Genomic DNA, 24,509 nt, shown 5'->3' with positions numbered 1-24,509 from the left:
CTATTTCTGCTCAAGGTCAAGCCCATTTGTGAAAGACAAAGACAAACCATCCCTTTGCATCCTGCAGACACTGTACTGAAAGATCTCTATCTCTTTCTGTCTGTCTCTCTTTCCCCAGGGGCAAAACCAAAGCTATTGCTAAGTGCATATCGCAGTAACCAATATTCCCCTCCCTGCCGTTCTGCATTCTTGGAACTATTCCACCTTTTCTCTTCTGTAGCGGCTCACTTCAGCTCTTCTGTGATCCGTTCAGCTCTCTGGAATTTGGACAATAGTTTACACACACACATTCACAAATCAACACACAGCTCTATTGAAGCAAGAATCTCTTCGGGTCTTCGCTTTCAATATTTGGGAAAAACCAAAGTCCACGAACAGAAACGATTCATGAAGTGACGCGGTTCAGTTGACTGGAGTATCCATCCATGTATCATTTTCGGGTCAGTGCAGTGATTTATCTTAAACACGTAGTTCAAGAACGATACATCGTCTCTACAACGCATGAACAATTGGACTCAACGGCTTACAGCCCAGTCACAGATCTTGAGGATTCTTAAAAAGAAGTTTTGTATCATACGCAACAATGCCAAAGGAGAAGTCTTCAAAAAGTACCTTGATTCGCCAGTGGTTGCAAGAATTTCCAGATCTAACATACGATGGAAGAATAATCTTTTGTCCATTGTGCAGCAAGCAGGTAAGAAAAGCTATTTTTATTTACAGAATTTATAAATTTAATTAAATCAATTGTACACCCCCCCCCCTCCTTGTTTCTGTATAGCTAGCTAAAGTAAAACCTTTATCAATGGGAGGTTAACTATTTTAAGAGACAACGTTACTGAGCTGCTGAACTCGTGAAAATCTAATTTACATGGAATTTAGATCAGTTAAGAAAAAACATAAAAATAATCCTGTAACACAGGAAAATCTTTAAAATGTAAAGACTTCTAGCAGCCTGCTTAAATGAAATATATGAACGATGGTTTTGAAAGTGCTAATGGAAGAAAGTGTCTAGACTTACACATTCAACAGTTTTAGGGATTCTCGGGGATCTTGAGAAAAGCGGACATGGCATTCTCGGTTCTTTCCGAAGGACTCCCCCCCCCCCCCGAAAAAAAGCGGTAAAGGTTAAAAACAATGTAAGTTAAAGTTGACATATTGTGTCAGTAACTCCAAAAGGGGTCCTCTTTTCGGAGAAAAATGTTTAATGCCAGCAATTACTCGACAGTTTCAGGAGCTTAAGAAAACATATTTTTGCTATCTCGTTTTTCAAAAGAAAAAAAAAAAAATACGAAAGAAGTTAAGAAAGGCGGGATTCAATTTTTTTTAAATGCCAACAGTTCCAAAAGTTTGAAAGAAGAAATGTGCAATGCCAATATTGATTATCTTTAAAAAGTTAAGGAAACTGGATATATCCTTTCATCCCGAAAATATCTAAAAACGAGGATTTCAGTTTGAAAGAAAAACTAGAAATGTCAATATCTTGAAAAGCATAAAAGATAGGAAAAATGTTTAAAGGCCATTTTTTTTTTTTTTTTTTTTTTTTTGTTATTTTTCTCGAAAAAGAAAGAAAAGATCTGTTAATAGTTAAATAACGGCGTTTGAGGTTCATAGATTGTCTCAGAACTTGTTTTACGAAGCAGAAACTTGTTTGTCTCTTTGTTTTTTTATTTATCAATTTTGCTCGAGGTGCTACTGTCTATTGTCTTAAGATGCTATTGATTTCCATCCATAGTTACAGACAAATAAATTCCACACAGGGGCAAGAAAAGAACAGTCTGACACTCGTCTAACAAGAATTACAATTGCGGATAATTTTATTTTAGGACAGATCTTAAGAAAGGAAGAATTTGTCTCTGATGTTCTCTCCCCAAAGCCAAAAAAAAAAAAAAAAAAGGAATTCTAATCGATTGCTCTCTCTCTCTCTCTCTCCTGATGAAGAATATCCATACACCTTTTGTCGCAGGGCCGCAAGAGACAACTAATTTCCAAAAAAAAAAAAATTAAAAAACGCCAATTTTATTTATTGTATCATGCTGATGTTCACGCTCAACTAAGGCATTGCTAATACTTTATTTTCGTTCTAACTTTGGTTTCTGTCAGTTGATAGTTGCAAAAATTTTGAATTTTTGAAATTTTAAAACGGCCCTTATTTTAAATTTTTGACAGGTCACTGATTTTCACACTGAAACATTTTAATCATATTTTGGGGAAAATTTGGTTCAAATCAGTTAAAAATTTTGTAAATTACAGTTTTAAAGAAAATTTTAAAGGGACGATATTTTGAAATTTTTCATGCAATTATTTTGGCATCCAAATCTCAAACAAAATATTGCCAAATTATGTTTTAATTTTTGCCAAGTTGGAGTGTGTCAGCATTCGAAATTAAATAAAATATAGTGCTTAAAATTAAATTAGTTACAGTGCTTAAAATTAAATATTATTTCTCAGATATTGATATACAATTTTATTGCTTCTGTCTGTAAATTGGGGATTATTCTGAAGTAAAATGCTCATCGATTAGTCTTTTATTTGATCTGTTCTGATTCGAAATGGGACTGGGGTATATTGGTCTTTAACGAGGTAGACCAACAAGTTTGCCTTTTTGTCAACTTTAAATCAATAATGTAACGTTCACCGATTAAAAAAAAAAAAAAAAAAAGCACATTACGACCAGAAAGGCAAGCAAACAGTGATGGTAGTTGTCGCAATTAGTGCTCTCAATCGGGTCAGTTCGGGTCGACTTTTGGTTGGACACCCTCGAGTAACGGGTCGGGTCAGGTCAGCCTAACTCGGGTCACGGGTCGGGTAGCGTTAGACCAACTCAGTTCACCGGTCGAGTCGGGTCACCCGAGATAGTTTGACCCGACCCGACTGGTGAACTGAGTTGGTCTAACGATACCAGACTCGTGACCCGAGTTAGGCTGACCTGACCCGACCCGTTACTGAGGGTGTCCAACAATAAGCTGACCCGAACTGACCCGTTTGAAAATACTAGTCGCAATGTACACGAAGAAAATTAGAGAATTTGAAACCGAAATTAAAGTTAAAACGCCACCATCTTCACTAGTTTTGTAAGAAGCATTTGAAAATATATTTCTAAGCGTTTTTTTTTTTTTTTTTTTTTAAGGTTTCTCAGGAAAAGAAGTGCCACTTAAAGCAACACATTGATGGTGCTGGACATCTTGCCAAATCTAAAGCGAAGAAACAACAGAAACAGACACAGTTAACTCAGCCTTCTGGATCTGGATCTGAATCTGGAACTGCGAACACATTTAATGCGGATCTTGCTAGAGCCCTTGTCGCTGCCAACATCCCATGGAACACACTTCAAAATGAAACATTCCGACAGTTTTTACAGAAGTGGTGCCAGCAATCGATACCGTGTGAGTCAACACTCAGGAAAACGTGTTTGGATTCTGAATACAACAATACACTTGATACAATCAGAAAGGATATTGGCGATTCCAGCATTTGGGTAGGCGTCGATGAGACTACTGATGCATGCAATAGATACATAGTGAATGTTGTTGTAGGAAAACTTGATGAAGATGGACCTTCAACTCCTCACTTGTTAAGTAGCAAGGAAATTAAGAAAGTGAGTGCCCAGACAATTGCTTACACCGTGAACAAAAGTTTGTAACTTCTGTATCCTAGTGGTGTGGATGATTCTAAAATTCTTCTTCTTTGCACAGATGCAGCTTCTTACATGATTGCTGCGTTTAAGAACCTAAAACCTTTCTACCCCAACCTCATCCATGTTACCTGTGTAGCACATGCTTTTCATAGAATTTCTGAAACAATCAGGAACGAATTTCCTCAAGTCAATGCCCTCATTTCTAACATGAAAAAAACTTTTTGCAAAGCCCCATCGAGAATCGCTGTCTTTAAAGAAAAACTGCCTGGCATTTCTCTTCCTCCACAACCTGTCCTAACGCGCTGGGGAACATGGCTTGAAGCAGCTTTGTATTACGCAGAGAACTTGGACGCTATTGCTGGTGTTGTTGGCGAACTTCCTGGTGTGGAAAACATTGCAAGTGTTTCAGTTTTGAAGGAACTTTTCAAAGATCCCATTCTCAAAAGAGATCTTGTATATATCAAGTCAAATTTTTCATTCTTACCTACGACGATCACTAAGTTGGAAGCTACGGGAAAGCCACTTAGTGAACAGGTGTCAGTAGTTAACGAAGCCGAAAAGAAAATCCAAAGTGCTACGGGGAAAGTTGGGGAAAAAGTGCAGTGTAAGTGGGAAAGTGTAGTGAAGAAGAATGAGGGATTTCTTGTGTTGGCTCGTATAGGGAAAGTTTTGATGGGAGAGGATGAAACCATCCCCGACGAAGTGGAAATGAAAAATGTATCGAAATTTAAGTATGCTCCTGTAACATCTGTCTCAGTGGAAAGATCGTTTTCGGCAGCAAAGATGATCCTTACAGACAAAAGAGAGAGATTGACAGTCGAAAACTTTGAGAAACTGTTGGTAATTTACTGTTTCCAAAATTACGAATGAGCAAGTTGTGTACTGAATGAATCACCTGATTCACTGAAAACAAAAGATGTTAATAAAAAGGGGTATGTAATAATTTATACTATTATTTTTAGAGCCTATTTTTAATTTTTAGCGCCTATTTTCCTATTTTTAGTACCTATTTTAGGCGCCTAAAATTAAACTTTTTGGTGCCTAAAATTCCGAAGTCTAGTAATTACTGAGCACATAGAACATCCTACTTGGCAGAACAGAATGTATAGTTTCCTGATTGTCCAATAATACATCTTCAAACCAAAGAGGTCATAGGGAACAACGAAGATCCAATAAAAATTATGAGTCTACTTTACTCACAAGGGAACATCTTGTATTGATAGTAGCATTACCCAATCAAAAAGGAGTGAAGGAAAGTGAGAAATCCAAAGTTTTACGGACCGATACCCAGAAACACAGGAGATACAGAGGAAACAAAAATCTAGAATCATGTGAAGATAGCAATGCAAAAGATACATTGACACAGAATGAATTTCAAAACGATTGAAGTAATCAAAGACATTTACACAACAGTATAGTAAGGAAACATTGTATCCACAGATATGCTCAATAACATGTAATGCAGTGTTGCCAACTGAGCACAAAATGAAATTTGGCACGGAACACAAATTATAACATGTAAAAAATCAAATTATGAGTAGAACTATACCTGTGAAGTCATGATGTACAGTGTTGTCAACGTTTGAAGATAAGCCTATATGAATCTCAAATGTTGAAGAGTGCATCCAATACACGATTCCAACTAATTGAAACCAAAATATGAGACCACAAAGAATAATAAAATCATTGAAGTACGAAACTAAGTGACGAAGCAGAATGTCGAAGCAGTTTTGGCCAAGTGAAAAATCAGAATAGTATCAAACACAACACACAAAACTGAAATGATGCATGCTCTTTGATTGATAATTGATTAGCAAGCTCACGTTTCTGATGCACCTATTATTGTAGCACCTCACACATTAATGGTAGTCAGTTTGTCAGTGCTGCTGTTGATAAAGCGCTCCGAGCGAGCCTGCGGACCACTTAGTCATTCAAGGGCATGGATAATTTCAGCTTATGTGCTGTTTTGGTACTTTTCTGAATTTTACTTTGGCAACAATGTTTCGATACTGTGCTTCGTCCGTTATTTTTGTACTTTAGTGATTATATTCTTGTTTCAACTAGTTCGAATCGTGTACTGTATGTACTCTTCTACATCCGAGATTCATATACGAATTTATATAGGCCCATCCTCAAGCATTGGTAACACTGTATAGTCATGTCCAACATGATTGTCGCATATTTAGAATTGTCTTCTTGTAGGAATATAATCTGATCATGATTTTGCAAGGTATTTTTAATACTGATACTATGTGTATAATTAGGAAATGTATATTTGTGGTCAATTTCATAGGAAAAGAATTATAAAACACGAAAATTAGAATGAGTAAAACAAAATGTTGCTAAATGGACAAGAAAGTTTTATTTTATTTACTGCTCTTCTGATATGAAATTTGTCACATACATGTCTTTGCCGATTAAACACATTCTAACATTATAAGAAATACCGGGTGAATTCGTTATCAAATTATATTCTTACAAGAAAAAAAAATTATAGACATGCGACAATCATTTTGGACATGCGTGTACATTACGACTTCACAACTATGGTTCTACTCCTAATTAGATTTTCTAAATGTTATAATTTGTGTTCCGTGCCATTTAACAAAATTATTGTGCTCAGTTGGCAACAATGCATTACATATGTTATTCAGCATGTCTGTGGGTACAACGTTTTCTTACTATATGGTTGTGTAAATGTTATTTTGACTGCTTTAATAATTTTGAAATTCTTAATGTGTCAGTGTATCTTTTGCATTGCTATCTTTATATGATTCCAGATCTTTCTTTCCTCTGTATCTTCTGTGTTTCTGGGTGTCGGCCCGTAAAACTTTGGAATTCTCACTTTTCACTCCTCTATCGACTGCGCGTTGTTTGATTGGACAATGCTACTATCAATATAAGATGTTTCCTTGTCAGTAGTACTTACTAGTAAATTACAGAGATATATTATTATAATATTCCTTGATTCCAGCAGTAACTTGAAAAATGTTTTTAAAAAAAAGTAGGGGAAAGAGCTGATAAGCACTTTTAATTCTTAACTAAACAAAGGCTTTCCCCTTTTGATTATGTTTCGTAACACTGCGCCATATTGTGTGTATGGTTGCTAATTTCTAAAATCAAAAAGGAGGACAATCTGCCCATCACTAAAATGTTCCGCGGTTGCCTTATATATATATAGCAGAACTTGAAAGCAGAACGTATATATGGTGGAAATTTGCCTCTCGTGAACGAATTTCATGGTCCCAGTCAAGAAAATAGAATATGCAATGCTAACCTTTTTGCATAATGTGGGATATATCCGACTCGGAAATGGAAAGCAATAATTGAAGGATTCAGTAGAAACTATGTGTATAATACGGAAATACTTTCACAGTAAACTACAATTGAGAAATTTTTCAGTATATTCCAGTACTTTTACAGCTCTCATCTTGTTCGCTTGCTTATGGGTAACTTGGTACAAATCTTTTGATAGGATACGAATAACTGCATCTTGAAAAGTAGTGAAGAGATGCTAGAATGTCCAAACACTATTCCTTTTCGCTTTGTGAATGTTCAGTGCGTTTGCGTAAAAATAACACTCCAAACCAATGTTAAGAGTTTAAAGAAGAATGGAATCATTTAAATTCTTGGGAAATATTCCTATTAGGCCTACTGACTCTACAACACAATCCATTGATATCTTTACATCTTAGCGAACCACTTTGTTCAAGTTTTCAACCGTAAACATCATGGCTAAATTGCATGTCTAACCGTCTCTTAATGATCAAGTTACCGTACTTAAGAGAAAGACAAAGCAATAACACGATTAAGTGCGGGAAAAATGTTAATTGATGATGCGCTTAAACGTAAAGATAAAATAATGGAAATGGTCAACTCAAGCGAAAACCAAAGAAAACCAGCAACGAAAAAAATGACTTAAGTCGTTCATGAACTGTTCACCAATGTAAGATTAAAGAATATGCATATATCTAGATTAATGTTACAAAATGAAGCTCCTAAAAATGTACTGTAATATAGGGTAATGTAGTGCAGTGAAATGCAGTATGAAATTTAGTGTACAAGAACAATAAATGATTACGTAATTGGTAAATGTACTATGGGATTTCACATGTATCAGTGTAGGGATGAAATCGGCGAGAATCATTATTCTACATTTCTGAACACTAGATATGCCTGTTGGTATGTACTTAAAATTAGTACAAAATGCTTCCGATTTATAGTAATATCTGCATGGAATTCTGTATAATGCGGAAACTTGTTCAATTTGGAAACAGTTCAATCCCCTTGCGATTCCACTTTCAACAGGCTTTAAGCTTTACTATACATATGAAAAATTTGTATATATATGTGACTCATAAAAAACGCAGAAGCTCCTCATTCCATTTTTGGATCCAGAAGCACTAGAAGCAATACTCTATTACAATCCATTACCTCTAAGCCACTTTTGAGTTGCTTCATTAGTCTTATCACTTGAAATCTTACCACACACTATAGCATCAAAACATGTGTCAGATTTACTATCCCCATCACCGCTGAGTCTATTACTAGTATCTGTTCACAGATATTTCATTTTTGAAAAAACACATTTTCATGCAGTATTGCAGTTAGATATGAAAAGAATATAATAGGTTATTATTTTCACTTTCTTAATCAAGATTCTCCATTCGAGTTAATTCATGTTAAGATTCTCAATTTTTCACAAGATTTATGTATCATCATCATCTTCTCAACAATAGGTTGGTGGGCAACATGAAAATTTTAAAACTTTCCTCCCTTGGGAGAGCTGTTTTATACTTTAATACGATCTCTTCTTAGTAACTGCATCTAGATATTCTATCCTTGGTCTTCCTCTTCCTGCTTTTCCTTCTGCCCTTCCCTCTATCAACACGGTGATCAAATCAGAGTGCCGAATAAGGTGGTCAAGCATGCTGTTTCTTCTCTTTCCTTTTATCTTCATAAGCTGTCGTCCTTCATTAGCTTCCTTTACTATGTCTTCATTCCTTTTATTTTCTGTCCATGATATGCGCAGCATTCTGCGCCCAGCTTAGAAACAAGAGCATCAATTTTGCTCTTCCAACACCAGGTGATCCGGCTAAAAGCCAGCCATCTGACAATCTAAGTTCTATGTACTTGTTGTCAGTGTTAGCTTTGACATCTGAAGCCTGTAAACTCGTTTTACTATTACTATTTTATTTAATTTCCAGGTTTACAAGTCCAGCAACACTTCGTTGGAGTTTAGGGTAGGGTACCTTTCAGCGCAAAGGCTATATGAGACATGGACCTAGGTGAAATCCAAGCCACCGCAAATTTCAAGGCTTTCAACGTGCGCGCTAGCCATTATACCGGAAGGGAAAGTTCCCAACATTTCGTATTCTACAAGATTATGATAGGATCTAACAAGTTTACAATCGATAGGAACGTGTTAAAATGTAAGAGGACGACGTATCCTTTACAAGCACGAGAGACGTTATGATCATGAAATAGTTATCAAATATTATCGAAAGTGAGATGCATTAAGCAAGTCTTTTTACAATCTGGTACAATATGTGGCCATTGCGAACAACGTAACTTTTAAACCTTCACTAAGCTACACGTGCTCAGGAATTTTCGTTGATTCTAATTACGTTACTTCAAAAAGACTAAAAGTCTTATACTTCAATTACTGTAGGTATGCGTCACCGGAAAGTTACAAAATTAGAATATACATGCACGTAACTTTTTAAAAAATTCAAGTGAAATTGGCGCCACTTGCATTCTTAAAAAAAAAAAAAAAAAAAAAAAAATACATAAAAGGGACTGTTAGGAAATTAAAGAGCCCTACACTATAGTACAGAGTGACACGGAGTTGGGGGAACTTAATTGCAGCAGACAAATTCATTATAATTTTATGGCGGCTAGCAGTATGTTATTATCTGACTACAAGTAAGAATGAGATGATGTGCGACTGTAAGAAAGCTTACGCTTTCCGAGTTTGCCCTCAGCCCATTGTCATCCATTCGAGGAGAGTAGATAAGCAGGATAAGCCTGAAGCGCGGAAGATAAATGTCCTCCTACCAGTTATATCTAATTGGAACGATTTGCAGAGTGATCACTACCCTTTGACACACCTAACATCCTTAAAATGAGGGTTACGATGATATATCATCGTTCGATGGCCGAAGTCAATCGACCAGTTACTTATTGGTTGAGAACTTCTCTGCTAGTACACATCTACCGGCACATCCATTATCAGCACTGGAGCATTAAGACAACACAAGTAATCCCTCCACAGCGGTGTCAGAGGGCGTCCCAACATCACCAGGTACCAAATCTTATGATGTGACAACCCATTTTAAAAGCTTCCTGAGATCAGGAAGGGGATCAAGTCCCGGCCTGTTCCACCTTACTGGACCAAAGGCCACAGGCAATTTGCTTATTTGAAAGTTGGGCGAACCTTTTATCCTCTCAGGGAGGGGTAAAAGTGACCTGAAAAAGGAGGAAGACGTATGACGTTACGCCGTTTCCTGTGCCTATCTTTGCCCATTGTAATTTTTTTTTAGGAAGTGGAGGAACGCCGTAATTTTTTTTGAAGTGGGGGACAACGTTCCCGCGCATTCCCCTTTCACTTTCATCCCTGCTCTCAGGTGTATACATATAACAAGCAATTTTATACATACATACACGGGGTGATTATAAATGATTCATCGGGTTTTAAAGTGAAATATGGTATGTCGAGAACTATTCATACAATACGTTAGGACTAATGATGAAACGAAAGAACACATTTAAAGGTTTAATTTCTCATATTCGTAATTTTGGCTCGTGCCGACAGGTGGCAACATAAGCAGTTTCCAAAAATTGCTTCTATGCAGCAGGAAACATTCGGTTTCGGAATAAGAAATGTTTCTTCGTTACCATACAGCGTGCATTCCGTAGACAGTTTGTAACTGCGCCGCCAGATCATCAAACCATTGTAACATAAGATGATATCGACAATATAAAAATATTGACTGCCTGTGTAAAGGTAAAAGACCATGTATCCAAACCGTTGCTTTGAGCGATGTGCTGAATATGACTTGAACCTTTTCTTATGGCCTACTAGTTATCCTGATCTGAAGCTTGGATGAGCTTCAGGATCGCATTACAGCTACATTTTCAACCATTGATAGGGATATACTAGATCGTGTGGGGGTCGGATTAGACTACCGCATAGATGTGTGTCGTGTAACCAGTGGCGTATTTAGGATCTTGTTTCGGGGAGGGGGGGAAGACCTTAACAACCAGTAAGAATCATTTGTGTTATACGTATAATGCGAAAAAATAATAACGAAATTATTTCGGGGGGGGGGCTTAAGCCCGATAGCCACCCCCTAAATACACCACTGCGTGTAACGAAAGAACCCCACATCAAACATTCGTAACAGTATGTTTGAAACTTGGACAGTTTCTGTATATTTTCATGTATCATTCGTTATTGCATTTGTTATACATTTTAAAAAATATGACCCTTCCAAATCCGATGAATTATTTTATAATCACAGTGCAAAGTAAACCTGTCTGTGTTGGCCAATAAGATATGTGAGACACATATATTATGAAACAGAAACTCTAATATCACTTGTTAGTAAAGTTCTAATGATCAACGGAATAATCCCTTATTTATACAATTAATAGACTAAATAATGACGTATACGTGGATCAACATACTTCCGAGCAATAAATTATTTATACTGAACACAAATACAACTGAAAACTACTTAAAAAATGGAACATTTGCTGTAGATGTTAAAAAAAAGAAAAAGAAATAGTAATGACAATTTCGATGATATTGGTTTATTTCGTACTACTTTTAATTTCACTGTCACACATACACAGTCATGTCCGAATTCATTGTTGCATATCTATAACTGTCTTGTTGTGGGAATATAATTTGATAATGATTTTGCAGGATACTTTTTAATACTGCTACTATGTGTATAATCGGAAAATGCATATTTTTGGTAAATTTCAACGGAAAAGAATTATAAATATGAAAATTAGAATGAGTAAAATAAAATGTTGCTAAACAGCAAGAAAGTTTTTTTCGTTATATTGTTCTTATTTATTCCTCTTTTGATATGAAATTTACCACATGTCTTTGCCGACTGTACTCATACAGTGAAACCTCTACTAAAGGACACCTCTATAAAGCGGATATTCTAGTACGGACACGGACAGTCTTTTCGGTCTTAGGTATTATTTACCTCCGTATTACGGACACTTTCCCTAGAAGTTTAAAAGTATACTAAAAATTAATTTTTAGTAATTCGTATATGTGTCACCAATGAAGCAATGTGACATTTAGCTTTCTCAACTGTCTACTCAGCAACCCAGATGAAGCGTCTCTGTTTAACAACACTCTCATGTCCTTTGCTTGCATCCCACTCCCACCCAAGCTATTTTAGACACAAAAGTGATTGACAGTTACCCGCTGTTTGGTATGATGTGTTATGCTACTGTCCCTTTGAAATCTCTAACCAAGCAGAAGACAAGTTTGGTAAATTTTTGCCCGCGGGTACGCATATTGTCTCAAAAAAGATACTTCTGGACTGCAATAAACCCACAAATTAAAGTGGCATACTGAAAACGTAGTAAGCAGTGATAAGTGTAAAGTGCAGAGAACTATAGCATCGCATTTCAATGTTGTGCCTCGAACATAGAGTATTGGATGGCGGAGGATAATGCAGGTATCGTAATATTTTGGTAATATTCGTAAATACACGATTCATGCAAAAATATTTTCTTTTCTAATTACATATTACCTTGATTACTAATTTACGTAAGAAAATATTGAAACCTCTTTAAGGCGGACACCTCTCTATAGCAAACAATTGTTGATTCCCCACGGCTGTCCGCTTTAGAGAGGTTTTACTGTACTAACATTATAAGAAATACCGGGTGAAATTGTTATCAAATTATATTCCCACAACATATTTATAGACATACGACATTCATTTTCGACATGACTGTACATTCTAATTTCGACCCTAGTTAGCTGTTTTCAAACAGTATTGCAACATTTACATTGATGCAAAACATGTTTTTTTTTTTTTAAGAAAGCGGGAAGAAATTAATAAAAGAGAGTTTTCGATTGACGATCTATTGACATATCGGAAGTCATTAAATGAGACCATTTTTACATTGAAGCAATGTTTTGAAAAAAAAAAAAAAGCGGGAAAGAACTAGTAAAAGAGAGCTTTCGATTGACGATCTACTTACATATCATCGAAAGTCATTAAATGAGGCCATTTTTACATTGAAGCAATGTTTTGAAAAAAAAAAGCGGGAAAGAACTAGTAAAGGAGAGCTTTTGATTGACGATCTACTGACATATCATCGAAAGTCATTAAATGAGGCCATTTTTACATTGAAGCAATGTTTTGAAAAAAAAAAAGCGGGAAAGAACTAGTAAAAGAGAGCTTTTGATTGACGATCCAGTGACATATCATCGAAAGCCATTAAATGAGGCCATGTTTACATTGAAGCAGAACGTTTTGGAAAAAAGCGGGAAGGAACTAGTAAAAGAGAGCTTTTGATTGACGATCTATTGACATATGATCGGAAGCCATTAAATGAGGCCATTTTTACATTGAAGCAATGTTTTGAAAAAAAGCGGGAAGGAACTAGTAAAAGAGAGCTTTTGATTGACGATCTATTGACATACCATCGAAAGTTAAATGACGCCATTATCTTCTTTCTTGAAAGTTATCCAGAATTAGGGAAACTATTCACTGAAAAATAAAAATGCCGTTGTTACATTTGCCCCAAACAAAAATGGAGAATAAGTTTTTTTTTTTTTTTTTTTTTTTTTTTTAAATTTATTTCTGAGAGTGATTCTTCCAACTGATTCCTTCCTTGCACTTTTTACCTGGATTGCATTTTGATGATTGATCTTCCAGGACAGTAGAAGTCTTGTGGAAATGGATAGTTTTGAGTTTCTATTAATAGCTTCAAGCACATGTGCTGCGCACGTACAGTCCGCAGCAAAAAACCTCCAACATGAGTAGAGTATGTATGTTTATTGTGAAACGACGAAGTCTTTTGCTCCAAAATAAGTGTGCAGGAGAGGACGCCGAAGTTTCTCATGCCGTGATTCGTACCACTTAGACGTTATGTTGAATCCCTGCGCTGTTAGGCGTAGTTTCACACTAAACTTACATGCTCATGTTGCAAGTTTTTTGCTGCGGACTGTACCAAACATGAAACCTTAGTTGGTTGAACTGGAATTTAGTATTCCTTTCGGCACAGAGACTGTGTGAGAAATGAGCAGCTTAATGTGGGATCGGAAACACATGAGCTTCCACCGGGACTCGAACTCGAATTTCCCGTGCAAAAAATGTGTACGCTAACCATATAGCCATGACGGAGCTCATGATCGTTAGCATTATGAAACATATGTGTAAGAACAATTTTTTAATTAGTAGATCTAATATAAGCAGGTGATTTTCAGTATTTGAAATGTACTAAGAAACTTGTTATAATACAGGCAAACTAACACAGACAGATGTCCAACTTGGACTAGTAACGTGTCCTACTGCACAAAATCACATACATTAGACGTACATTCTCAGCACATTCACTTCATCAAATAGGAAAAGCAGTAGTAGAGAAAAGTTACAAAAGAAAAATTAAAGCCCAGAGAAAAGTTGAGAAACGTCCTATGGGCACTATGTTGGAGTTTGACTGCATCCTTACATTTATCTTGCCAATACGAAAATGTTTCTTTAACGAAAATTTTTACTCCAAATTCAAAGTTCGAAGTAAGAAAAAATTCAGTTTAAGATTTTTGATTGGAAACAACAGTATTATCAGCCAATTAAAAAAAAAAAAAAAAAAAAAGCGCTCTTAAAAATGTTCACTGGAATCATCATCTCAGAAAATTACTGAAAATGCTCCCTTTAGTTGAAATTTACTGACAAAAACTGAAGCAACCATTCACTTCTGAACAAAACATTACTGAATATTAATCTTCGTTTGGTAGTATGTCACTCAAAATTCTTTTCAAGTTTTTTTTTCTTTCGACATTACTACAATAATTTATTATCGATTAAATCGTATTGTAAAACTAAAATTTAATTATTTCTTTAAACAACATTATTGTTTCTCCTTAAAAAATGTACTAATGTATCTTGTGCATAGTGTTTAACATGTTTGGGGTGAATTTGTACGGTTCATACGTAAAATCTTAGTATTTCTTATAGACTCACTCATTAGACTAAAGGGAACCGACGTTCAATGAAAGTACTCCCCTACTGGAAATACTATTCCAAGTCACATGAATCAAAGGCGCACGCGCTAGTCACTAAACTAGCTTGTAAGATGAGAAAATTGAATGGTTGGTGTCAGGATTGTTAAAATATCCGCAGGAATTTTTATAAGGATAATAAGGATATAAGAATTTTATTATGCTGGAGAGGAAGCTTTATAACTTTTGTGCCCTTTTTCTCCCATCTGCGGTGAAATTAAAGAAAGGTACTACACCTATGTGTGTTCCTTTATTCCTATATAAAACCTAAACAGTTTCTTAGAATTTGGTGTCGATATCTTCATAGTGTCACGACTGGTACTTACGGCATTACATTTTCTGTTGGACATCAAATGAAAGGGTTAGTCACGAGGACTCACATTATATTTAATGGGTATTGTATTACGTATAACCAAATAAATGAACGAATCAGCAGTTTTCAACTTAAATAATATACATTATTACTATTATTATTGTTAATAATTATTCCAAACATTCTCCCGACTCTAATGGAGGATGACGTGTTGATCCGAAGTACAGTATAAGTACCTCATTATTTTGAATGGGAACGATTGATACAAGTACACATTTTTTAGATCTGTTAGTAAACTCCCTTGTGGTTGTATAGCTAGCATACACGTCTTTTGCGCGGGAGATCTAGGTTCGATTCCCGGCGGGAGATCATGTGATTCGGATCCTATGTTACTCTGCACAGTGTCGCTGTTGAAATGTTGAAAAGGATGTTAAACTTGAACCCATCAATCCAACCACAGATCTGCTAATGGGACCATTAAACAGAGTACAGATAAGGATGGCACTGATTCCAATATTCTACGTTGGTTCGCAGGCAGCAGAAACGTTAGAAGCAAGCATAATAAAGTTTAGTTGTGGTAAACTGTACCTTTTTGGCCATTAACGATGTACGATGGCCGATCGTAATTAGCTACAATTCATAGTGGCAGGAGAAATTTAACAATGATTCTGTCCTTCTATTTTTAAGTTTAATGCCCTACGTTATGCACCGAGGCTAAGAAACACTGTGATGATTAGATGGATAATAATGGTGAAATGACAAAAATTTGAGGAAACTGGAAAACCCCGAAAAGAAAGAAAAAAAAAATACATGTTCGTCCATCACAAAGCTCACTTGACGGGAGCCAGCCTTTCTCCTTGCTGGTATGTGTCTACGTTTATATACATCAAAAATTAAGAAGTGCAATATTTCCTGGTCTTGCTATCACAAACCCGTGCCATTTCAACCTCCTTGTCTCACCCAGTTTGTTCCTTCATTTGTTAAAACAAAATTATACATATTTTTAAATTTCATTAGTTGGCAAACTTGCACGCTGGATACTACACTGTTTGCAAACACTACAATGCTTCACGAAAACCACTGTACTAGAGAATATTTTATTACTAAAATGCAGTCTCCCAACTCTGCTTCACATGTTCCTTTACATACTGTAAACGGCAAAGAACTTGAAAGTTCTAGCATCGCATTGAAAGGTTTCACCATCTTCACACGCAACACAGAAAACATATTGTCTTAATAGATTCTTGAGACGATGGATTTGTGTTAAAGAATCACAAACAAACAAAACAAAACAAAACAAACCCTCAATTGTTGCAGTATTAAAACGCAAATGATAATATTAGTGATATATTCGAAATAATTTGTTGCAGTGTCTCATAGCCAGCGTGAGACAAAAAGTTCGGTACTACCCTTTTAATTTGAAAACAGTGTGACGGAGGATGATGATACGCAGGATATAGGTAATAGGAGTGAAGCAGTATCCATCATGGCGGCCATCTTGAATTTAGTACAAAGTTTAAAGTGGTAAGGGAGGCACGTAGCATATCGTTTGAGACGAACTTTTACTCAAGAGTATAAACTTGCAGTTATTTTTCATTTATTGCTATTTTTGTGAAGTTACCGACTGTGGCAGTTCATATGTGGCGTCATGTAATCGGTTGTTCCAGGTGATGTAACCCTTTAAAAATAGATTGACATTGTTGATAAGTAGGGAGCGCAGTACCAGGGTCGTTACAGCGGATTTTAACGTCCGGCATCCAGACAGAGAAGACAATGCATGTATTTTAATCTTGCAGGTGTTTCAAAAGTATAAAAAGAGGGATTCGTGAACGATAGACGTATTTTGGATGGCTGAGGACCTTCTACCGACGAGGACACAGTATCAAAAGTCGTAACATTCTTTACCAAGAGTTCTAGACGCAGTAATCGACGTTTGGCGTCCATGTTGAGAGTAGGTCAGCGATTCACAATCCGAGTGTTGCATACGCATAAGTGGCACCCCTACAAACAGTTCTTAATAGAGGATGATCCAGACGGGCGAGTAAAGCTTGCTGAGCGAGCTTTAGCCCGGTGCAACGAGGATCCCATGATCCCGAATAGTGTTGTTAAGTGATTTTTATAGGGGAGGGGGTCAACGACGACGTAAACAGAATCATCATTATTGGTCAGATACCAACCATCGCCGATACGCCTTGAAATAGATGATGTCACACATGATGTCCATTTTGAATTGTCCATGGTACCTGAATTGTGGGACCTATTTTCATACATAGGAAATTATATGAGACGCATTATTTGAATATGATTCATGAAGAAGCGTTCCTGTCACTACTGAACCCGAACGATTACTTCCCAACCTCTTTTCAACAGGGCAGTGGGCCTCCACACTTTGCTGTGACAGACAGTGGCTGCATTTGTAGTTCCCCGATCACAGGATTGAATGAAAAGGATCCATCGAATACCAACACCATTCCCCGATCTTACCTGACTTGGGTTAGTGGACATTGAAGTGTAATTGAACACTCGCTGTAGAAAACAATGTAAACGCCACCTTGAAATTGTCTCACTTATTTTATTTTTTGAATACGTTTATGCCTTATATAGTTTTTTTTTTTTTTTTTTTTTTTTGCTTGGGCACATATTACTCTCTTTTGTTTTTACTGTTACAGTAACTTTTGTGTTTGGCACTTACATTGTTTTCTATAGCGAGTCTTCAATTGCGTATCTATGTGCATTGCAAAATATTTTGCGTTCTGTGTTTTTCATGCTGGGCAACACATACAGCATATCTTGTAGGATGTCATATGTGAAAGTTCAACAATCAATCAAGATCAACAAACGTCGGTAAGTGAAAATAGCTGCATATTCGTACTCCTGAGTGAAAAATCGTTTCAAATGCCACGCAACGCATATTTTCCTTCGCATTTGAAAGTTGAAAGCTAAAAGTAAGGTGGCTGCTACGATGCATACTACTCCTATCTGATGTGTATCATCCCTCTTACATATATCCCATACATCATTGTCCTTTGTCATTTAATTTTTAAATTAGAAGAGAGGTGCCACACTTCTGTGTCACTGTGCTGTTCGATTTTTTCAAAATTATATAATACCGTTTAACCAAAGTTCGGGAACACTTAAAATGTAGCCAAACGAGCATTACAAAGGAAGTATATCATTCATTTCAAAAAGTACAGTTGTAAGTTCTTTTCTCATTGCAGGTATTTAATATAGTTCGATATATTGTCGCTAGGTGGTCATAATCAAGATAACACTTGCTGGAGCTGAGAAGGCTTTCTGCGTGCTAGAATTTGACAGTGCAACGGATGTCCAACTAGGATGGAAGTAGGGAAAAGTAGCACAAACGAGGAAGACAATCTACAGCTGGTATGTAAAGTTCCTTGAAAGTGGGTATTTGTGACACGGCCAGTGCTGCAGTAGACAGTGAGTACAAATGACACTGAGCGAGTGAGAGAAGCTTTCACAAGGAGACAAAGAAAATCTATAAGCAGAGCTTCACGTGAGTTGGAAATATCAACAAAGACGTGTTTTTCATTGAAACTGTTTTGCTGTGCACTGCAGGTCAAAGATGATGCTTTTGTGAATTCGATATTTTTTCCGGTCTAGGCAACATTTCATACAAATGCGAAAGTAAACAAGCATAAATGTAGAATTCCGGGAACAGAAAACACGCATAACATTGTTGAACACGAGCGAAATTCTCCAAAGGTCAATGTTTTTTGTTCCATGTTTCACAAGAAACTTTATGGGCTTTTCTTCTTTGAAGAACAAACCGTACCTGGACTCCTTTCTTCAGATGACCCAAAACTGTTTGTCACTATTGCACATTGAATCAAGAGAACTTTGTCCTTCAGTTAAGACGTCCCGCTCCAACTTTACACACATTTTCACCATGATGATAGATATCTGAACGCAGAGCTACCCAATCGTTTGATTGGTCGTGGTGAAGCAAGCGAAGGGTTATGTGAGGGACCTTGTGTTATGAAACTCCTTTTTCACGTGATGTGAAACTCAAAAGTAGAATTGAACAGTGAAAGTCCAAGTCTTGGAAGACATGTTCGGCCGAGTGTGACGGCATTTGTCAGTGCTGTTGAGAAAAACTTACCAGTTTACTTTTTAAAATAATGTACTTTGTAATGCTACTCGTTAGACTACAATATTTTTTTTTAAGTGTTCCCGAACTTTTATTTCAACTATATATATCCGTAAGTCTGAAAATTCGACGAACAATTAAATAAATGTGTAAATAAATGCCATATAATTCCAGTTCTTGAAGATAAAAATCCAGGTTTTTCTGGAATCAGGAGAGTTCCGTCAGCTTGAGTTTGTCTTTTTGCTGATTTACTAGTTGCTATATTGACAGAGTATGGAAAAATAAGAGATATTAAAAGATAGAAAATAAAGTAAAATAATTTTACCTCTTGTAGTTCAGTTCCCGGAAAAGATGCTCCTTTATATCGTTGCGATTCTTCGTCCTGTATCGGCTGCACAGTGGACACACATAGAGATTTCCAACAGGCTTCCCATAAGGACCAAATTTTCCTTCTTCCTCTTTGACCTCGGGCTTTGGTAGTGCTGGCACCGAAGACTGATCCTCCTTCCCATCACTAGAATCATCGTCACTAACAATAGTTGTTTCTCCTTCGTCAATCAGAATTCCTCGAATGTGAGGCACTCGATCCATGTCTCGTCTCCAAATGGGTGTTGTATCATACTCATCAGTGTCCCGTACGGTGGTGTACTCAAAAGAAGCAGAGCTCCTTTCCACTTTTTGATAAATGGAGATGATTTCTACACTTGTGCCAGGATGTTTCGTCGAAAAGTGCTCGTCATATTCTGAACGTATAGACGATCGAAATGAACAAAGACCACACTTATATTGGCTTCGAAGATCATGAATCTGCTTTGCGTGTTCTTGTATTTCTTCCTTCTTAGCACATGAGTACTTACAAAGTCCACATTTCCACGGATTTTTCAAGCTTTGAAGTACGTCATTCTTTGTACCTTCCTCACTAGCTTTATCACCCGGAGGTTCTCGAATCACTTGTACGAACTGGCGTTTTTCAGGGTGCTTGTTTGCAAGATGCCTTTCTATCACAACCCTTTGGAAATGGTTAAAAGGGCAATGCAGACATTTATATAAGCGGTTGTCGTGGAGTTTCAAATGAGCACCTAACTTATCCAATGAAATATGAATATCCTCACAGTGTGGACAGCGATAGTTTGTTTCGTCGAAATGGAGAGCTCGTATGTGGTAACGAAGCATTGTCTCATCCACAGTAATATAATTACAAGGTGTGACGGCACACATGTATCTTTGATATTCAGGAACATATTTAGGCAATTTTATATCAGATTCTTCAGCAGATTGATTGGTGTCTGAAGATATGCTATCCGATCTCCTAGGTGCCGCATGGGAGCTACCTGCCCAGTTTGTCATTTTATCAAACATCATCTCATTCTTCTCCAAACAAGGAACTGGATTAATAGGAACTTTCTGTGGGACATCGACATTTTCGCCACTTAAATGAAGCTTCAAATGACGGACAATATTGGTTCTCACTTTTGTGGCAAAGTCACATTTCGCGCACTGAATTTCCCTTAGAAATATAGACTGTTTCGGAAGCTGCTCGATTTCGTCAGGTGCAAACATACTTTTGAAACCCGGAGATTTCCCACCACTTTTATTGGATCCATTTTTATTGGCTTTAGCAGCAGAATTTTCTTTTGGGAACACAACAAACAATGCTGTTTCGGGATCTGTTTTCAGAGGATGCAATGGTGAAACACGGAAATTGCCAACACGATGATGCTGTTTCATATGCCTTCCAACATGACCTGGAATAGGTCCCCGGAAATCACATAAACTGCACGCATACCTCTTTGTTCCATGTACACGAAGATGCTCTAAGAAAGTGGCGACATGTTTAAATTGTTTCATACAATGGACACACCCCAGAGAACTTGATGATCGTGAAAAGTCACACACAAGCAAATGGTCCTTCAACAAATTGGATGTCATTGCAGAGAAAGTACAGTTTGTGTTACCACATCGGTACAAAGATGCCCCAGACAGACCCGTTCCTTCCACTTGTTCTATACTCGTGATACTTTCTTCTTCCGTAGGTTCTGTTGATGTGGGAACTTGATCTGCTGATGAACTTACAGTATCGTTAGCGAGAGCTGTGCTGGAATCAGCAGTCGTCTTAGAAGAGTTGGTTTGTTCGCTTTTTTTAGTACTTTCAGATGATGTTACAGGTTCTGTAGGAGTCGAATTCGTATCTGAAGTGGGCGCCAAGGGATCAACAGCATTGAGTGTGGTGGCAGCTGCATGTGGTCGAAGTTTAAAGGACACTAACGGTTCGGGTAAAATAGGTTTATCAGGTACAAGTCTCAGAATAGGGTTTTCCACTCGATTTGATGAGAGAGGCGTAGAATTTCTCTTATCTTCCAAAACTATAACGTCGTCCTTCTCTTCTAGCACTACAACGTCGCCGTCTTCCCCTGATGACTGACCGCTTTCCTTTGTTTTCTGCTCCGGTACTTTATCGTCGTCATCCGATAAAATGATTTCGGGCTGTCCCGCACCCTCAACAGCGTCTTTGCGCAAAGTCTCGTTCTTGCTCGAACTTACAGCAGCTTTCAACATAGAGGATTTCTGCAAGTTTTCAGCTGGCTTTACAGGACTAGCTTCTTGACTATTCAGACATTCTGAAGGATACTGGCTTGGAGTCTCAAGAGTACTGGCAATTCCAAACGTTCCTGGAGAACTTGCTAATAGTTCTGATAAATTAATAACGTCGTTTTCAACTCTTGGGGCGGATAGAGTAACAACTGGAGTAACGGGAAGGACCGGAACGACTGCTCCGGAGTCACTGTCGTATTCCTCAATGGTTGGCGAGATTATACAACAGTCACGGAACTCTTCCTGTTGGTCCAGATCAACAATATCCAGCGACAAATCTCCCGTTGGCCGGGTCGTCAAAAACTGAAAGTACAATAATAATTTTCTAATATTAATTTTACTAAACTTTTTTGATATAATGTATATAATTTACATAGGAGTGTTAGCACTACTGCTAAGCAGTTTCCTCATGTACATTTAAAACAGTTTAATAAATTGCATCAAATACATCCTGCAAATTCATCTAACATTCAGATATAACTCTCGATAATAATTATGTATGTAATATATATATATCTTGGAATTTATTTATATAAAAATAAAATTTAACACATTCTTTACTTTTTCGTAGCATTAAAATTAGTTTTGATTGCACCTTGTTATGAAGCTAGTAGTTTGCAAATATCATACGGGAATTGTACGATATCCGCGCAGCTAATATTATACAGGGTGTTCCAGGAAGAAACCTAGAAACTTTTGTTGAGTGTTTTCAGCATTAAAACAAGATTCAGTAGAAACGCTTAATAATTAAGTTAAGGGTAAAAACAGTTGCGTCGGCCAAATACATTATCTTCAATTTAGAAGTAAGCTTCAAGTGTAAGATCATTTTCTTCCTACTTTGATATGACGGCATAAACTCTCATAATTTTATGGCAGAGAATTTACGTAAACTCATAATTTATTTCAAACACATTTTAACTCGTCTACAGGAACTGACAATGTTTTGAATAGGAAAAATAATGTCCATTGGTGTTTTGATAATGCAGAATTGTTAAGATAATTGCTTAATGATTTGATACGATACATATTAAATATTACCTGAAGGTTTACTTAACAAAACGTTCACATATTACCGTACACGTTCCTACAGTTATTGCCTTCTCAGCATGGATTCTTTCAGAAAAGACGAACTACGCGTACATCCTAACCTTACTATATACAATAACTTATGCACTTCCAGTAATAATGTTTTAGATAAAATTATTCTTATACCCCCTTTGTAACTCCTATGTCCTGTGAACGAAACCCATATCCTCTAAAGCTGGCGATTAATACCCAAAGCAATATTTGTTTGAATCTCACTTGTTTCATCCGTGTTTCATTTTTATTTGTAGCTCGCCTAAGAACGTTAGTTTTCTAAAAGGATTAGGACTTCGGAATTACATTTCTGGGCTTTCGGCATCTATGGTCAGGTTAGCCCACCACGTATAAAGGATGACCTTCCTTTGCGATCAGACTATCTGAGGAAAGGGAAGGAAGAAAGCGGCCTGGAACCTATATGTTGGGTGCCATCCTGGAATTTGCCTGGTGTGAATGAGGAGAACCCTGGAAAGCCTGACTTCGGGTGGTTGGCCTGAAAAAGCTTTTCCCACTTTTTCGATCGAGTGTCCCCAATAGGAATCGAACTCGGGATAGTTTTCTCAAAAGATTTGTCCCAAAGAATATAACTCGCTTTTAAGATATTCCCTCATTGATTTGCTTTCTTGTAGTTTAATGGGAACGTCAGCAGCGAGCTACTAGCTGTGTTAGAAAAGTAATGCGACATTTTACTTTTGTAATGTACCTAGCTCTAAAGTCGACTTCAGAGGACGCTACCAAAATTACGTGCTAAGTTTACCGATCACCTTGAAGCTAGAAAATTCAAACAGAATTTCATATATTAGTCGAACGCTTGAAAAATATATATTAGCAGAAGATAGAAGCTGGAGAAAAGCAAAGTCACGGACCATTCGCACTGAGCGTCTTCACTATTAGTGTGATCTTAATTGAAACACCCACGTGGTCGGTTGGTACTTGTTTGGCCATAGCAACCGAAATGCAATATTGAGGGGACACATCCACAGTAGTAGTCCCAATTTTAGAATCTATAATAAACCACTAAATACATTTTTCATTTATTCCTGAATATGAAGATCCAAACACAACAACAGTAAAAAGTATTAGCTTCCTATATTATTGAAAAAGGCATGTTAACGAGAAATCTCAACGAGTCAAATATTACATCATTATGAAGTATCGTAACCAACTACTGGTCTTTCATTTTAGTTCAGTTGTTGGATCAGTATCATGGTGAACAATAAATTTAGCGGGAATGATGGAGAGATTAAATTGCACTTTGTTTACTTCATATTACTCTAACAGTGAATACGTTACGTATACAGATTACATCTACCAATGAGCACTACTGTCCAAGGAAAGAGTAGGTATGTACGTGGGTGATTCAGAAGCTAATGTCTCCAAACCCACTACTTGACCAATAGTACTGCAAACATTCTGAACTGTTTATCATCAATGCACTGATGTTTAAGCTATGGAATATGTCTTGTTCTACCTTCCTATCTTTTCTCGTTCCAGAGTAGTGGAGCAATCCATG

The 24,509-nt window shown here is 36.9% G+C and overlaps 1 protein-coding gene across 3 annotated transcripts in view; it reads right to left on the bottom strand.

Moving 5' to 3' along the window:
* Window positions 1-24,509, bottom strand: part of LOC145692810 (uncharacterized) — a 170,569-nt gene that overhangs the window by 29,668 nt on the left and 116,392 nt on the right. For all 3 annotated transcript variants that reach the window (XM_081768305.1, XM_081768306.1, XM_081768304.1), the window contains exon 12: window positions 19,650-22,219. In XM_081768305.1, the coding sequence (XP_081624431.1) occupies window positions 19,650-22,219 (2,570 nt within the window). The remainder of the gene's footprint in view (window positions 1-19,649; window positions 22,220-24,509) is intronic.

The sequence above is a fragment of the Thermobia domestica genome, chromosome 8 (assembly GCF_964235325.1).
Source record: "Thermobia domestica chromosome 8, izTheDome1.hap1.1, whole genome shotgun sequence".
NCBI classification, from domain to species: domain Eukaryota; kingdom Metazoa; phylum Arthropoda; class Insecta; order Zygentoma; family Lepismatidae; genus Thermobia; species Thermobia domestica.
Note: the sequence above shows the minus strand (reverse complement) of the source record. Positions and strands in the feature narration are given on the sequence as shown.